The 14,928-nt window shown below is 40.2% G+C and overlaps 1 protein-coding gene across 3 annotated transcripts in view; it reads right to left on the bottom strand.

The window, feature by feature from the left end:
• The window catches only part of LOC124044135 (glycogen synthase kinase-3 beta), a 55,554-nt gene extending 40,993 nt beyond the window's left edge, over positions 1-14,561 (bottom strand). For all 3 annotated transcript variants that reach the window (XM_046363613.1, XM_046363614.1, XM_046363615.1), the window contains exon 1: positions 13,634-14,561. In XM_046363613.1, coding sequence (XP_046219569.1) covers positions 13,634-13,721 — 88 coding nt within the window. In that variant the 5' untranslated portion in view covers positions 13,722-14,561. The remainder of the gene's footprint in view (positions 1-13,633) is intronic.
• Between the last annotated feature and the right edge of the window lie 367 nt (positions 14,562-14,928).

Raw genomic sequence — 14,928 nt, 5'->3', positions numbered from 1 at the left:
AACTGCACAGCACAGCACCCACCCCAACCACCAACTGCAAATCAAGCTATGAATGAAATGTGTTAATATTATAATCATCCATGAATGTAAAACAACGGTCTGGCAGCCATACTGCCTAACTCTCACTCACACTTGACATCTATACACACTGGATCTCCCTCCCACTCAAATCTAGAAACTCACAAGACTCTCCCTAGCCAGCTAAAATACTAAACCTCTGTCTAAAGTTCTCACAGACAGCCAAGTCACATTTACATTATCCATCCCTTACACAAGACCCAGGGAAAGTAGATTACACATTAGCTCAAATAAAATCAAATCAATATCTTCAATATAAGGCTTCCATTCCATATTCCATATCATCCAACCTGAATGTGTTGAGACAGTACACAGAGATGTTCTATCACAGACATGGACCACTGTCAGCACACACACGCACTGCAGTGACACCACAGTAGCAGCTGCTCCTGTGGTGAGTGTAGATGCAGTGCTGACAGGCGGGCAGGCAGTGAGAAGTTCAGCTGGATGAGTCTGATGTGTATTAATGCTACTGAGTCAACACTAACCTGACCCAGTCTAGTCTCTATGGCCACGATGCAGAGGAGACAGTGAACTAGGGCTAAAGCCTTGACACTGACTGAGCACCAAGAAACAAGAAATATTACTACTGAATGCCTACTTACAGCTTCTGAACCTGTCCAAATGAGACAGTGGATAAATGCTGTACCGGAAAAGGAAAACATTCATTTGGTTGACGGTGTGTGTGTGTGCCAGAGGAAAGGTTAAGAAGCAGTATTACTCCAGCAGCCCTGCAGTGGTGCAGTCTTTAACCCCAATCAGAGACAACACTCACACACTCAGCAATTAGACCTGCTCTGGATGTGACTGGGCCACCTGCGGAAACACACACATGCACACACACACACACACACACACACACACACACACACACACACACACACACACACACACACACACACACACACACACACACACACACACACACACACACACACACACACACACACACACACACACACACACACACACACACACACACACACACACACACACACACACACAGCATCACTGAAACTGGAGATTCCCATCTCCCTCACTAGCTTTAAGAAGCAACTGTCAGAGGAGCTCACAGATCACTGCACCTGTTCATAGTCCATCTGTATACAGCCCATCTATCTACCTCATCCCCATACTGTATTTATTTATTTTTGCTCCTTTTGTACCACAGTATCTCTACTTGCACATCCATCTTTTGCACATCTACCATTCCAGTGTTTAATTGCCGTATTGTAATTACTTCACCACCATGGCCTATTTGTCTTAACTCCCTTATTTGCACTCACTGTATATAGACTTTTTTTTCTACTGTATTATTGACTGTATGTTTTGTTCATTCCATGTGTAACTCTGTGTTGTTGTATGTGTCGAACTGCTTTGCTTTACCTTGGCCAGGTCGCAGTTGCAAATGAGAACGTGTTCTCAACTAGCTTACCTGGTTAAATAAAGGTGAAAAAATTTATAAAAATCTCTTCCTGACTGGGTGTGCAGGAAAATAAGTCGGGTTCTGTGACACAAAAATGAGCAAAATAGACTTCACAAACAAGAAAGGGAGAAAAGAAAGAAACTAGAGGAGGGAGGGAAAGAGAGAGAGAGAGAGAGAGAGAGAGAGAGAGAGAGAGAGAGAGAGAGAGAGAGAGAGAGAGAGAGAGAGAGAGAGAGAGAGAGAGAGAGAGTGGTTGGAAGGGTATAGGACTCTGCTTATACCATCCAGCGGGATTGTTTCAAGAACGCCTCTTTACTTCCTGAAACCATAACAAACTTCCACATCATCCACAAACACCCACACACAAATACACAAGCAAACACACAACCTTAGCCCTTACCTCCACATCGCCTGTTTCTGCATTTCTGCCAAAAGTGATGCCGTCATTAATTAAAAAGCATGTTGTGTCTCAACCTATGGCGTGCAGCACAACACCAAAAAAAATGGATTATGTAAAATAAGGTCTAAACTACAGCAGTTGCCAATATGAAAAAATAAATCTGAGTTCACAAGCTTTTATAAAATTGAAATTAAAGGTAAAAAAAATTGTTGCCAGAAAATATGAAATTGTTTCACAGCCCTCTTTGTATATTTAAAACCAAATACTTTTAGACTTTTACTCAAGTAGTTTTTAACAGGGTGCCACTAACTTAGTCTGGCTTTAATTCCAATTTGTCTACAAAATAAGAATTAACATCTCCATCTCAAATAAAAATCTAAATTAAAACATTAAGACTAAATCAAAATCAAACTTTATGTATAGTGCATTTAAAGTTTAATTTGATTTAGTCCTTTTTTTTACTTACATTTTTGGTTGATATGGAGACGTCCATCCAACATTTCGATTATGAATTGTAGACAAACTGGAATTAAAAACAGACTAAATCAGTGGCACAGATTGAACTATCCAAGCAGAAGATAAATCTCCTTACAAATGTTGGTTGCGTTGACCACCAAACACAATTCAATAACACTTTTGAAATACAATAAATAGCCTATTAACTTGTCGAAAAGTCAACAAATGATTTGTTGGATTTGCGTCTCCAACTCAACCCAGATTTGTTTGTTAAAGAATGGGATTAAGCCGCTGGCACATATAGAACTACCTAAACTGTAAATACATAACCTTTAAATGTTGATATTTGTTTGCATTGTCAACCACAATTCAATATTATGTTTGTAATATAGTAAATAGTCTACAGTTAAAGGAAAACTATTTTTTGGTATTTCTTTCATTAGTCCATTGTTGACCCAGTCCCTAAATGTGACTTGTTTCAGGAAACTAGGTGTATGTCGCACATCACTGCTTCACAGGAGAGGCATTTGAAAGTGAACATTTATTTATTTATTTATTTATTTATTTATTTATTGGCAGAAAAGCTTTCTGTAACATGTGAACTTGCATGTGCCTTAATAACAAAGCGCTCCTACACCATCACAACTTCAGGGTGGGAACCACATGCGGAGATCATCCGTTCACCTACCCTACTCTCTGTCTCACAAAGACACGGCAGTTGGAACCAAAAATCGCAAATCTTAACTCATCAGACCAAAGGACAGATTTTCAACGGTCTAATGTCCATTGCTCTTGCTTGGGCCATGTCCAAGTCTCTTCTTATTATTGGTGTCCTTTAGTTGTGGTGTCTTTGCAGCAATTTGACCATGAAGGCTTGATTCAAACAGTCTACTCTGAACAGTGTCTGTTACTTGCCAAAAGTGTGCAAAGCTGTCATCAAGGCAAAGGCTTGCTACTTTGAAGAATCTCAAATATATTTTGATTTGTTTAACAATTTTTTGGTTACTACATGATTCCATATGTTTTATTTCATAGCTTTGATGTCTTCACTATTATTGTACAATGTAGAAAATATATTTTTTTTAAATAAAGAAAAACCCTTGAATGAGTAAGTGTATCCAAAATGTTGACTGGTACTGTATATTTTATTATTTTGTCAGAAAGTCATTTTCATTGCAAGTTAAAGCTAGCTAGCTAATGTTAGCTGGCTGGCTCGCTAGCTAACGTTACGTGTATGATCTGTGTAGTAATATTATTTGTATCTCAGAATCATTTGCATTGCTAGTTATAGCCTAATGTTAGCTTGCTAGCTAGCTAACATTGAACCTAAGTTAGATGGTTAGCTTTAGCTATGCAGGGTAGTAACGTTATGAGTTGGGATTATGGTTAATTGTTGTTTAGCTAGCTAGCTACATATCTAAACAAAAGACTCCACTATGCAAGTAACCATTTCCCTGTACTGTTTCCACCTGTGCATGTGACAAATACACACTATTTGATATAGTGTGTGTTTACCAGAGACGGTAATGTGAAGAACAACATGACCTGCACCAAAGTTAAATTCTCCGGTAGAATGCACTGCTTTTATTTCATCACACTCACAACCGTAAGCTATTTTCTGTCATTGTTGTGAGTTTACTTTCTTGCAATTATGAATACAAATGAGTTAAGACATCTTCAGCTATATGATATGGTTATTACTTGAACAAAAGCTAGCTAAAAAGCTAGAAATTAATCAAAACATTGTTTAGAAAGTTGCTTTTAGTTGCCTGGTTTGCATTTTTAAACAGATGGGTTTATTGGTGTTAGAATAAACCAGTTATGCTATTTGGAACGCCAGGCTACTGAAATCATGCAGCCTCTCGTTTTTGTTTTCATACTTTTTCACAATATTAAGTTTGATGCCGGACGACAATAGAATGTTAATGATGTCACTGCATCAACTGTCTACAGACGTAGTAAAAACCAGCCTTTAGTCTTGAAATCGTTGGTTGTTTAGTACATTACCATACTCCCTCTGTTTAGCACGTGGCCTCACATGAACCCTTAAAGAGCTGGGTGTGGCTAAGGCTTAAGAGGGTGTGAACGATGCTGTAGACAAAGAAGAGCTCTCCAGTAGTTGTACCACAACATTCAAGTGCCATTTTCTCAAAAGTGGGGTTACAAGTTTTATCAACTTTCAAAGCAGAATTACTTTCCCATTGTTCCTCAACTGCAGCTTATGATATTACATTTTTTATTTGATTTTCATTTAACTAGGCAAGTCAGTTAAGAACAAACTCTTATTTACAATGACGGCCTAGGAACAGTGGGTTAACTGCCTTGTTCAGGGGAAGAACGACAGATTTTAAACTTGTCAGCTCCGGATTTGATCTAGCAACCTTTCAGTTGCTGGCCCAACACTCTACCCACTAAGAAACCTGCCGCCCCAAATATATACCATGTTCAAGCTCTGAGTCTCTACTTTTATTCAATGTAAAAAAAACACAATTTCAAATTTAGCCACAAAAGAGCGAATCGAGCCAGGTTGGTCATGTTTTTTTTACTGATAGAGGGATGGATGATTTATGTGTGTTAAAAGTTACATATCTTGAAAACTTGATTGCTGAAAGCAAAACATTTTGGGACTATGTCAACAATGGACTAATGAAAATAATACCAAAATATATTGGAAGACCTCCATAAGTCTGGTTCATCCTTGGGAGGAATTTCCAAACGCCTGAAGGTACCACGTTCATCTGTACAAACAATAGTACGCAAGTATAAACACCATGGGACCACGCAGCCGTCATACCGCTCAGGAAGGTGACACGTTCTGTCTACTAGAGATGAACATACTTTGGTGCGAAAAGTGCAAATCAATCCCAGAACAACAGCAAAGGACCTTGTGAAGATGCTGGAGGAAGCAGATACAAAATTATCTATACCCACAGTAAAACGAGTCCTATATCGATATAACCTGAAAGGCCACTCAGCAAGGAAGAAGCAACTGATCCAAAACCACCATAAAAAAAGACAGATTATGGGTTGCAACTGCACATGGGGACAAAGATCGTATTTTTTTGAGAAATGTCCTCTGCTATGTTGAAACAAAAATAGAACTGCTTGGCCATAATTACCATCGTTATGTTTAGAGGAAAAATGGGGAGGCTTGCAACCCGAAGAACACCATCACAACCGTGAAGCACAGGGGTGGCAGCATCATGGTGTGGGGGTGCTTTGCTGCAGGAGGAACTGATGCACTTCACAAAATAGATGGCGTAATGGGGAACTAAAATTATGTGGATCTATTGAAGCAACATCTCAAGACATCAGTCAGAAAGTTAAAGATTGGTCGAAAATGGGTCTTCCAAATGGACAATGACCCTAAGAAAACTTCCAAAGTTGTGGCAAAATGGCTTAAGGACGACAAAGTCAAGGTATTGGAGTGGCCATCACATTGAACCGATGTGAAATGGCTAGCTAGTTAGTGGGGTGCGCGCTAATAGCGTTTCAAACGTCTAAATTGATTTTTAATGATGTATTATATTAAGTTAAAATAATTGTTTATTCAGTATTGTTGTAATTGTCATTATTACAAACTTTTTTTTAATTAAAAAATGGCCGATTAATCGGTAATGGCTTTTTTTTGGTCCTCCAATAATCGGTATTGGTATAAGCGTTGAAAAATCATAATCGGTGCCACAGGCTCGTGTGGCGCGGTCACGAGAGAGTTAGCTCTCGTTCCATTGCTTTTCTACGGACAATGGAATTCTCCGGTTGAAACATTATTGAAGATTTATGATAAAAACATCCTAAAGATTGATTCTATACTTAGTTTGACAAGTTTCTACGACCTGTAATATAACTTTTTGAACTTTTCGTCCGACTGGACCTGAACGCGCGTTTGGATTTGTTTTTATTTTATTTATTTTTACCTTTATTTAACCAGGCAAGTCAGTTAAGAACACATTCTTATTTTCAATGACGGCCTGGGAACAGTGGGTTAACTGCCTGTTCAGGGGCAGAACGACAGATTTGTACCTTGTCAGCTCGGAGGTTTGAACTCGCAACCTTCCGGTTACTATTCCAACGGTCTAACCACTAGGCTACGCTGCCGCCGTTCAACAAAAGTCCTAAAAAAACAAGTTATTTGGACATAAATTATGAACTTTATCGAACAAATCAAACATTTATTGTGGAACTGGGATTCCTAGGAGTGCATTCTGATGAAGATCATCAAAGGTAAGTGAATATTTATAATGCTATTTCTGACTAATGTTAACTACACAATATGGATGATACCTTTTTGGCTGCTTTGTTGTCTGAACGCTGTACTCAGATTATTGCATGGTTTGCTTTTTCCATAATGTTTTTAAAAAGAGAAGTATATCTCTAATTCCATGTATAACACTTTTATTTTCATCAACATTTATGATGAGTATTTTTATAAATTGATGTGGCTCTCTGCACAATCACCGCATGTTTTAGAACTACTGAACGTAACGTGCCAATGTAAAATTTGATGTTTTTTATATAAATATGCACTTTAGCGAACAAAACATACATGTATTGTGTAACATGAAGTCCTATAAGTGTCATCTGATGAAGATCATCAAAGGTTAGTGATTAATTTTATCTCTATTTGTGCTTTTTGTGACTCCTCTCTTTGGCTGGAAAAATGGCTATGTTTTTCTGTGACTTGGTGGTGACCAAACATAATTGTTTGTGGTGCTTTCGCTGTAAAGCCTTTTTGAAATCAGTCACTGTGGCTGGATTATGAGAATTTTATATTTAAAGTCTATATTTCCCAGCTGTCTGGTTTACATCTAAATATTGTGAAACATATGTGATTAAACATGAAACTAGTTGTGAAAAGATGTAATGTGATGTTAACCTTCTAAATGAGTGCATGGATTTTCATATAAAGAGTAACTAGTCAGTGTACACAACCCTGTGAGCCCAGACATCACATTTGGCATCATGGACCGGCCTTTTCTCTGAAGTGTATAAAATGACCAGTGGCAAAATGTACATTTCATGCCAAAGAGACCCACGGTAAGCCGGACGTCTTGCATGGATACGAAGTCAGAGAACGCCAGGACAGGTCCCCACGTTGGAATGGCTACAATTCTATAGACCATTAGACCATACAGCTGTAGTTTGGCTACACAGCTGGAAATGGTTCAACTCTGAGACTATCAATCACTACAGAAGGAGCCAATTCTAGATTACACAAATTACTAGTCTGCAGCTAGAAATTCTGTAAACCTAGAAGGAGAATACAGACAACCGCCGCATCATCTATTCTATGGAAACATTTCCCAATGGTACTCTGAAGTATTCATTCTAACCACCGACAACCACGAAGGATATTGTGACTTCTGGGAAAGTTAACTAGAGACTCTGATGAACTTTACTAGTCCATTGAGTGTTTTCAACAGAGAGACAACAACGACATCCAGGTGTAAATATGTACATTCCAATTTCATTCAGAATGAGCGGCCGTTCATGTGCAAAGTATTTACCATTTCAATGAACATAATTATAGACTGTATGTAGGTGAATCCATGTTGTTTTCCCGCTCTTTCTCAGTCCTCACCCGTTTCCTTTTGTCATATCGGTTTAGTCCACTAGAGACTTTTCTATCATTGTTAGTAACCCATATCTACGGTTTGTGATGTATTTATGTGATTATTTACTTAGTTAGTAAATAAATAATTAAGCCAATGTGTATATTGCTGATTCATTATGGAAACTAGGGTTCATGCAGATAAGGTAATAACTACCACATTACAGAGTAATAACTTGGACCCCATATCTGACATCTCTCTCTCTGTCTCTCTCTCACCCTGTCTCTCTCTGACGCTCAGTCTATCACTCTCTGTTTCTTTCTGTTTGTTCTTCAATTTGTTCAGTTCGCTCTTATCTTTTTTTCAATCGTAAAGCGGCAATTTAAATGTAACATCATGTTCAATTTGTTAATTTGGTTCCCATCTCCATTGAGGGCGAGGGAAATAGAGGAAAAAAAGACAGTGTGAGCTTTGAAATGCTAAACAAGATTGTTCTTGGCCAGCTGCCTCTCCTCAGAACAAAACTAGTGTGTGTGTGTGTGTGTGTGTGTGTGTGTGTGTGTGTGTGTGTGTGTGTGTGTGTGTGTGTGTGTGTGTGTGTGTGTGTGTGTGTGTGTGTGTGTGTGTGTGTGTGTGTGTGTGTGTGTGTGTGTGTGTGTGTGTGTGTGTGTGTGTGTGTGTGTGTGAGAGACAGACAAACACTGAGAGAGAAGGAACCTGGACTTCACCAAAGCAATCAGAAATACAGACATTGTCATCCTACAAGAAACATGGTATAGAGGAGATGGACCCACTGGTTGCCCTCTAGATTACAGAGAGCTGGAATCTCACCCACCAAACTACCAGGTGTGCAACAGGGAAGGGACTCAGGGGGTATGCTAATTTGGTATAGAGCAGACCTAAGTCAATTTATTAAATTAATCAAAACAGGAACAATTTACATGTGGTTAGAAATTCAAAAGGAAATGCTCTGTCGACGCTGTACATTGTCAATGGTAGGCATTGAGGGAACTCCTAGGGTCGGTACACTTATAGCTCATCTCTTGGCAGTAGTACTGTAGACTACTTCCTCACTGACCTCTCTCAGAGCGTTCACAGGCAACCCACTGACACCCCTATCAGACCACAGCAAAATCACAGTCTACTAGAATAGAGCAATGCTCAAACATGAGGCATCAAAGCCAAATGAACTAAATAATATAAGAAATGCTATAGATGGAAGGAAAGTAGTGTGGAAATCTACCAAAAACAATTAGGCATCAACAAATTAAATCCATTTTAGACAACTTCCTGGACAAAATGTTTCACTGTAATAGTGAAGGTGTAAACTTGGCAGTAGACAACCTAAACAGTTTATTTGACCTTTCAGCTTCCCTATCAAATCTAAAAATGTCAAGCAGAAAACCTCAGAAAATTAACAACAATGACATATGGTTTGATGAAGAATTAAAAAAACTAAGAAAGGTTTCTCAATTTCTATCCAACCAAAAACATAGAGACCCAGAATGTGACAATACAGAGGCGGACACAAGATGCAAGCAACGATGGTTTAATGAATACAGTTTACAGCAGCAACAGGACAGACAGACTGTACTCAGACGGAATCCGACCCAGGGACTAGGGCGCATCTTCCGATGATAGCGTGCTGAGAAATCCAGGGGAGTGTGTCCGGATGGGTAGGAAGGAGCACAGCAGATAATCCACACAAGGGCGGCGAGAGATGAGCACGGACACACGACACAACCTCAGGGAAGTAACAAGCACGGACACACGACACAACCTCAGGGAAGTAACAACGATCTGACAACAAGAAACACTGGTACAGAACATATAAAGGGAAGATAAGTGGTTCCAGCTGGCGCAGAAAATCAGGCCGAGATTGGGAACCACGCCCACACAAACACGGGAGAGAGAGAGAGAGAGAAAGAGAGAGGGAGGCAGTGGATTCATGAACCGTGACACAGAAAACCTGAGCCTTCACTATGGTGAATCACTAAATCAATACAGAAATACACTACGGAAAAAGAAGGAACAGCATGTCAGAAACCAGCTCAATGTCATTAAAGAATCCATAGACCCTAAACACTTCTGGGAAAATTGAAACACACTAAACAAACAACACAAAGAGTTGTCTATCCAAAATGGAGATGTATGGATAAACCACTTCTCCAATCTTTTTGTCTCTATAACAAAGAACAAACAGCAAAAAAATAATTTACATAATCAAATACAAATCTTAGAATCAACTATTAAAGACGACCAGAACCTACTGGATTCTCCAATTACCTTGAATGAGCTACAGGACTAAATACAAACCCTCCAACCCAAAAAGACCTGTGGTGTTGATGGTATCCTCAATGAAATTATAAAATACACAGACCATAAATTCTAATTGGATATACTTAAACTCTTTAACATCATCCTTAGCTCTGGCATCTTCCCCAATATTTGGAACCAAGGACTGATCACCCTAATCCACAAAAGTGGAGACATTTGACCCCAATAACTACCGTGGGATATTCGTCAACAGCCACCTTGGGAAAATCCTCTGCATTATCATTAACAGAAGACTTGTACATTTCTGGCTAAAAATACTTGAATCAGTTATAGAACCAACTTCCCATTTATGGTTGTGAGGTCTGGGGTCCGCTCACCAACCAAGAATTCACAAAATGTGACTCTGCATGCAGAATTCTGCAAAAATATCCTCTGTGTACAACATAAAACACCCAATACTGCATGCAGAGCAAAATTAGGCCGATACCCACTAATTATCAACATCCAGAAAAGAGACGTTCAACTAAACTTTCCATATCAAAGCCATCACCTACAGAGAGACGAACCTGGATAAGTGTCCCCTAAGCAGACTGGTCCTTGGGTTCTGTTCATAAACACAATCAGACCCCATAGAGCCCCAGGACAGCAAAACAATTAGACCCAAACAAATTATGAGAGAGAGAGAGGCCTGGTGTCTGGCTATGTGAGAGCCTGGCTATTGCCTGGCGATTATAGTCTGGCAATTGAAACAAGATGCCATTGAAAAAAATGGCTGGCTAGAGAAGACAGACTATGTCATAACTCTGGGTCAGGAGAGATAGAAAGTGAAGAACACTTTCTAATTGTTTACCACAAACATATATTACTTAGCGAGTTCTTCCTAAAATTCACAATGAAAATGTCTACACATTTTACAAAACAATCAAACAAAGATAAAATGTGTATATTTTGGGGGGGAAACGTATGTTGTGATAGATTTGGCCTCATAAGTCACAGCTTGTTAAAAGTTAAGGGAGGAAACATAAAATGTTTAAAATGTTTTATTGTAGAAAAAAAATATATAATTATATTGTACTATTTTTTATAATGATTGCATATAGACAATATAAATACCACCAATATAATATTTTTGTATTTATGGATTAGATTCTGAACGTTGACCATACATTTTTGTACTAGATATTTATTTGTTTTATATACAGTACCAGTCAAAAGTTAGGACACACCTATTCATTCAAGGGTTTTTCTTGGTTATTACTGTTTTCTACATTGTATAATAATAGTGAAGACATCAAAACTATGAAATAACACATATGGAATCATGTAGTAACCAAAAAAGTGTTAAACAAATCTAAATATATTTGAGATTTTTCAAAGTAGCCACCCTTTGTCTTGATGACAGCTTTTGAATGAGTAGGTGTGTCCAAACCTTTGACTGGTACTGTATATATATGAATTGTTGTTGTATTATAGCTACTAGAGAGATGAGGGTGTGGGAGAGAAAGGCATTCTACTGCAATGCTCGAAGCACTAAATGCACCATTGCCATACTGCTTCCTACTCCTAAATCCCATCTGCACACACACACAGACACACACACTCAACTATACAATCTCCATAAACTGTTTAGTGTCCATTTCAGTATGCTTAGGTCTAGTCAGTGAAAGGGACAATTGCATTATGAAAGAGTATCTGAGATTCATTACCACAACTCTCTCTCTCTCTCTCTTGCTCTCTGTAGCCCACACACAGAGACTTACAGTAATGCAGAAGGTGATAGGCCTAATGGTACTGTATGTAAAGCAAGGCTGGGGTTGAAGTATGTCAACATCTGAACTCTGAGGAGCAGGTGTGTAAATGTCTGATGCATGTGTATGTGCAGGGATGCAACTTTCACTGAGGACGGGGGGAGACATGTCTCCCCCACCACCACCACATTATGACATAGCACCCCCCCCCCCCCTCAAGTTTTATCATTGGAATGTGATACAAAACGAGGCAACGGTGTGCTTCATTCAGGACCACGCAGACGCATCCGAGAGGTCGGGTATGCTATGTTTATCCGGCCGGATTTAAAAAAATATATATACAAAAGAAAATGTGTGTTCACCCCTACTTCTAAAACCAAAGTTGCACCACTGTCTATGTGTAATAGGAATAGGCTAAATACAATTACAGGCTATTTATATACTATAGGCTGAGGCATCAGAAGGATAGGCTTTATTATTTGATTTTCACAACAGTTTAAAACACCATTAAAGTTGTCAGGAGCATATATCCTGGCCCAGGAGCGCCTTGAGGATGGCAATACTGTACCAACTTCAGTCTGATACATTGTCAAATCAAATCAAATGTTATTGGTCACATACAGGTGTTTAGCAGATGTTATTGCAGGTGTAGTGAAGTGCTTGTGCTTCTAGTTGTGGCTCCTAGATGTCTTGACAGTGGAGTAGGCGATCTGGCTTGTGTGCTGGAGCTCGTTTTTACATTTTGGAACATTCAGTTGAACAGAAACGTTGCTGTATTGAACGATCAGTTGAAAAACAGGGAGGGGTTGGGTTGTGTGTTCAAAATACACCGCTGCACTTTAAATACGTCACTCATTGCTTCAAGCCACTTCCTGGCACACCCACCCAATGGAACAAACCTATCTCAAAGTCTGTTCAATAACGTTTAAGGAAAACATGTCATTCAGTACAAACCGTTCCGCAATGTAGCAAACGTTCATGCGAAATGAACGCACCCCAAATTCCACGACTCAGTTTACACAAACGAGAAACCCGCCCCTTTATCCTGAAAGATCAAGCCCCCCCCCCCCAGTCAAATTCTGCATGGACGCACCTTCTTGTTGACAGTTGTGTAATAGACCGATCCTGTCACTTGCTGCATCTGGCTGGTAAGAAATTAATACTATCTGAGAAAACTGCTCGCAAAGCAAGCAAAATTGCATTTAAATAAGTAATATATACAAAATATCCCCATGAAACAATAATATAACAGTGTATGCCTAGTCATGACCCTAAACCAGGCGCTCCATTCGACTAGAGACTACTGATCAGTAATCGGTTGAAATACATGTTATGATCTAATGGAATGGACACCTAGAATAATCTGTAAATGATGAGGCAAATCAGATCGTGGCACTTGGCACGATGTTGGTTTGGGTGGCTGCCAGCCCTGCCCCTCTCTCCCCCGGCGCGGCCCTCTACCTCTGTCCGCTGACCAGCCTAGAGTCGGACGTCACAGCGGTCCCTCCCGCAGAAACCAGGGTGACACTACGCCTGAGAATCTCAGCCAGTGACACAGAATGACAAGCCTGTCTGTGCTATCAGACCTGGCGTCGAGTCAACGTGCTTAACAAGGACAAAACTAGTTTAATTGATTTCATTCGCAAGGCAGGTATTTGGGCAAACTTAGTTTGATTATAGAAAATGGTAGACTTACTGCTGACTTTCATAGAGCCAAAAGCCGAGGGCTGCGGCAATGGTTTGCAGCTCTCCGCGAAGGAGGTGGTTCTGGGCCGCCCCGACATGATCCAATCCTCGAATCAAATACTGTATGCTACGTGACTGGCTTGGTAGATTTCTTTCTAAACCTTTGCATTCAAAGAATGACAGTTCCTTAATCTGAATGTTAGATTATTTACAATATTTTTTTCTATCAACTCCTCTCCACGAGCCTTCACAGTTGATATTTTGACCTATCAATCTACCCTTTCTCGTCCCCCAAAAGTCGTTCAAAGCATCCTTTCTTCCTTTGGTTCCTCGTTTTCCTTCAGTTGACAATAGGCCTTGGAGACGCGTCTTCGACTAAATAGTCATGAATCTGGCCCTGTGGCCCCCAAATTAACCCACTGCTGGTTTGATTTCCTTCATTTGGTCACAGTTGAGCACAGAATTACACAAGTGAAACTATCAGATAATGCGTTAATGGGGAATGATTGCTGTTTATTCCTATAGATCCAGTACCATACAGATCCTCTTCATATTCCGATGGAGACTCAACGATCCGTCCGCCATGCCGGCTCCCTCGCTCTTCTACCCTACCGACGATTCAAACGGAAAAATCTGTCAGTTGCCCAATTTTTACATTAACGATTTCCACGGCCCTGCAAACTCGCCCCAACTCCGCACACGGCGACCGTCAAATCCGGTTATTCCAGTTGGCTATCGGGTCTTGTGCACTTCGTTCCTCTGGAAAGGGCAGTTCCAGTCAGACCCGACGATTCTTGTATTATTTTTTATTCCTTCACAATCGGTTTCGGGCTCGCTGTTTTATTCACTACGAACATTTGTAACGCTATTTGCGTAAATGGTGAGGCTTGGTTCTATGGGCAGATGCGCGTGGAGACGGGGATACGCCAATAAACCACTGTCGGGAATCGGAGAGAAGTGCACGCGCAATGGTATCTGGGGGGGTAGCCGATTCAACCAATCCGAAGCGTATCCCTTGGCGATGGCCCGAGAGCCCCATACTGTAGACCAATAAGGGCGCTGTTCTTGTAGAACACATGGCATAGTTTGCTGACACCGCCCCTGGTGTTCGGAAGCTCGTGTCCGTGCGTTATTGCGACTGGGGCAATGGGCGTTAACCGGGGGGGGGTCGTCAGAAAGATTGATAGCAGTCTCAGCCAATCCAACTGAGAAAAATGGTACTTGCACCAATGGCTGGAAAGCTGCAACCGGTAATCTACCCAATAGCATTAGGCGCGCAATTAATGCTACTTTTTACTGGCGACC

This window comes from Oncorhynchus gorbuscha, linkage group LG09, assembly GCF_021184085.1.
Source record: "Oncorhynchus gorbuscha isolate QuinsamMale2020 ecotype Even-year linkage group LG09, OgorEven_v1.0, whole genome shotgun sequence".
Classification (NCBI taxonomy): Eukaryota; Metazoa; Chordata; class Actinopteri; order Salmoniformes; family Salmonidae; genus Oncorhynchus; species Oncorhynchus gorbuscha.
Note: the sequence above shows the minus strand (reverse complement) of the source record. Positions and strands in the feature narration are given on the sequence as shown.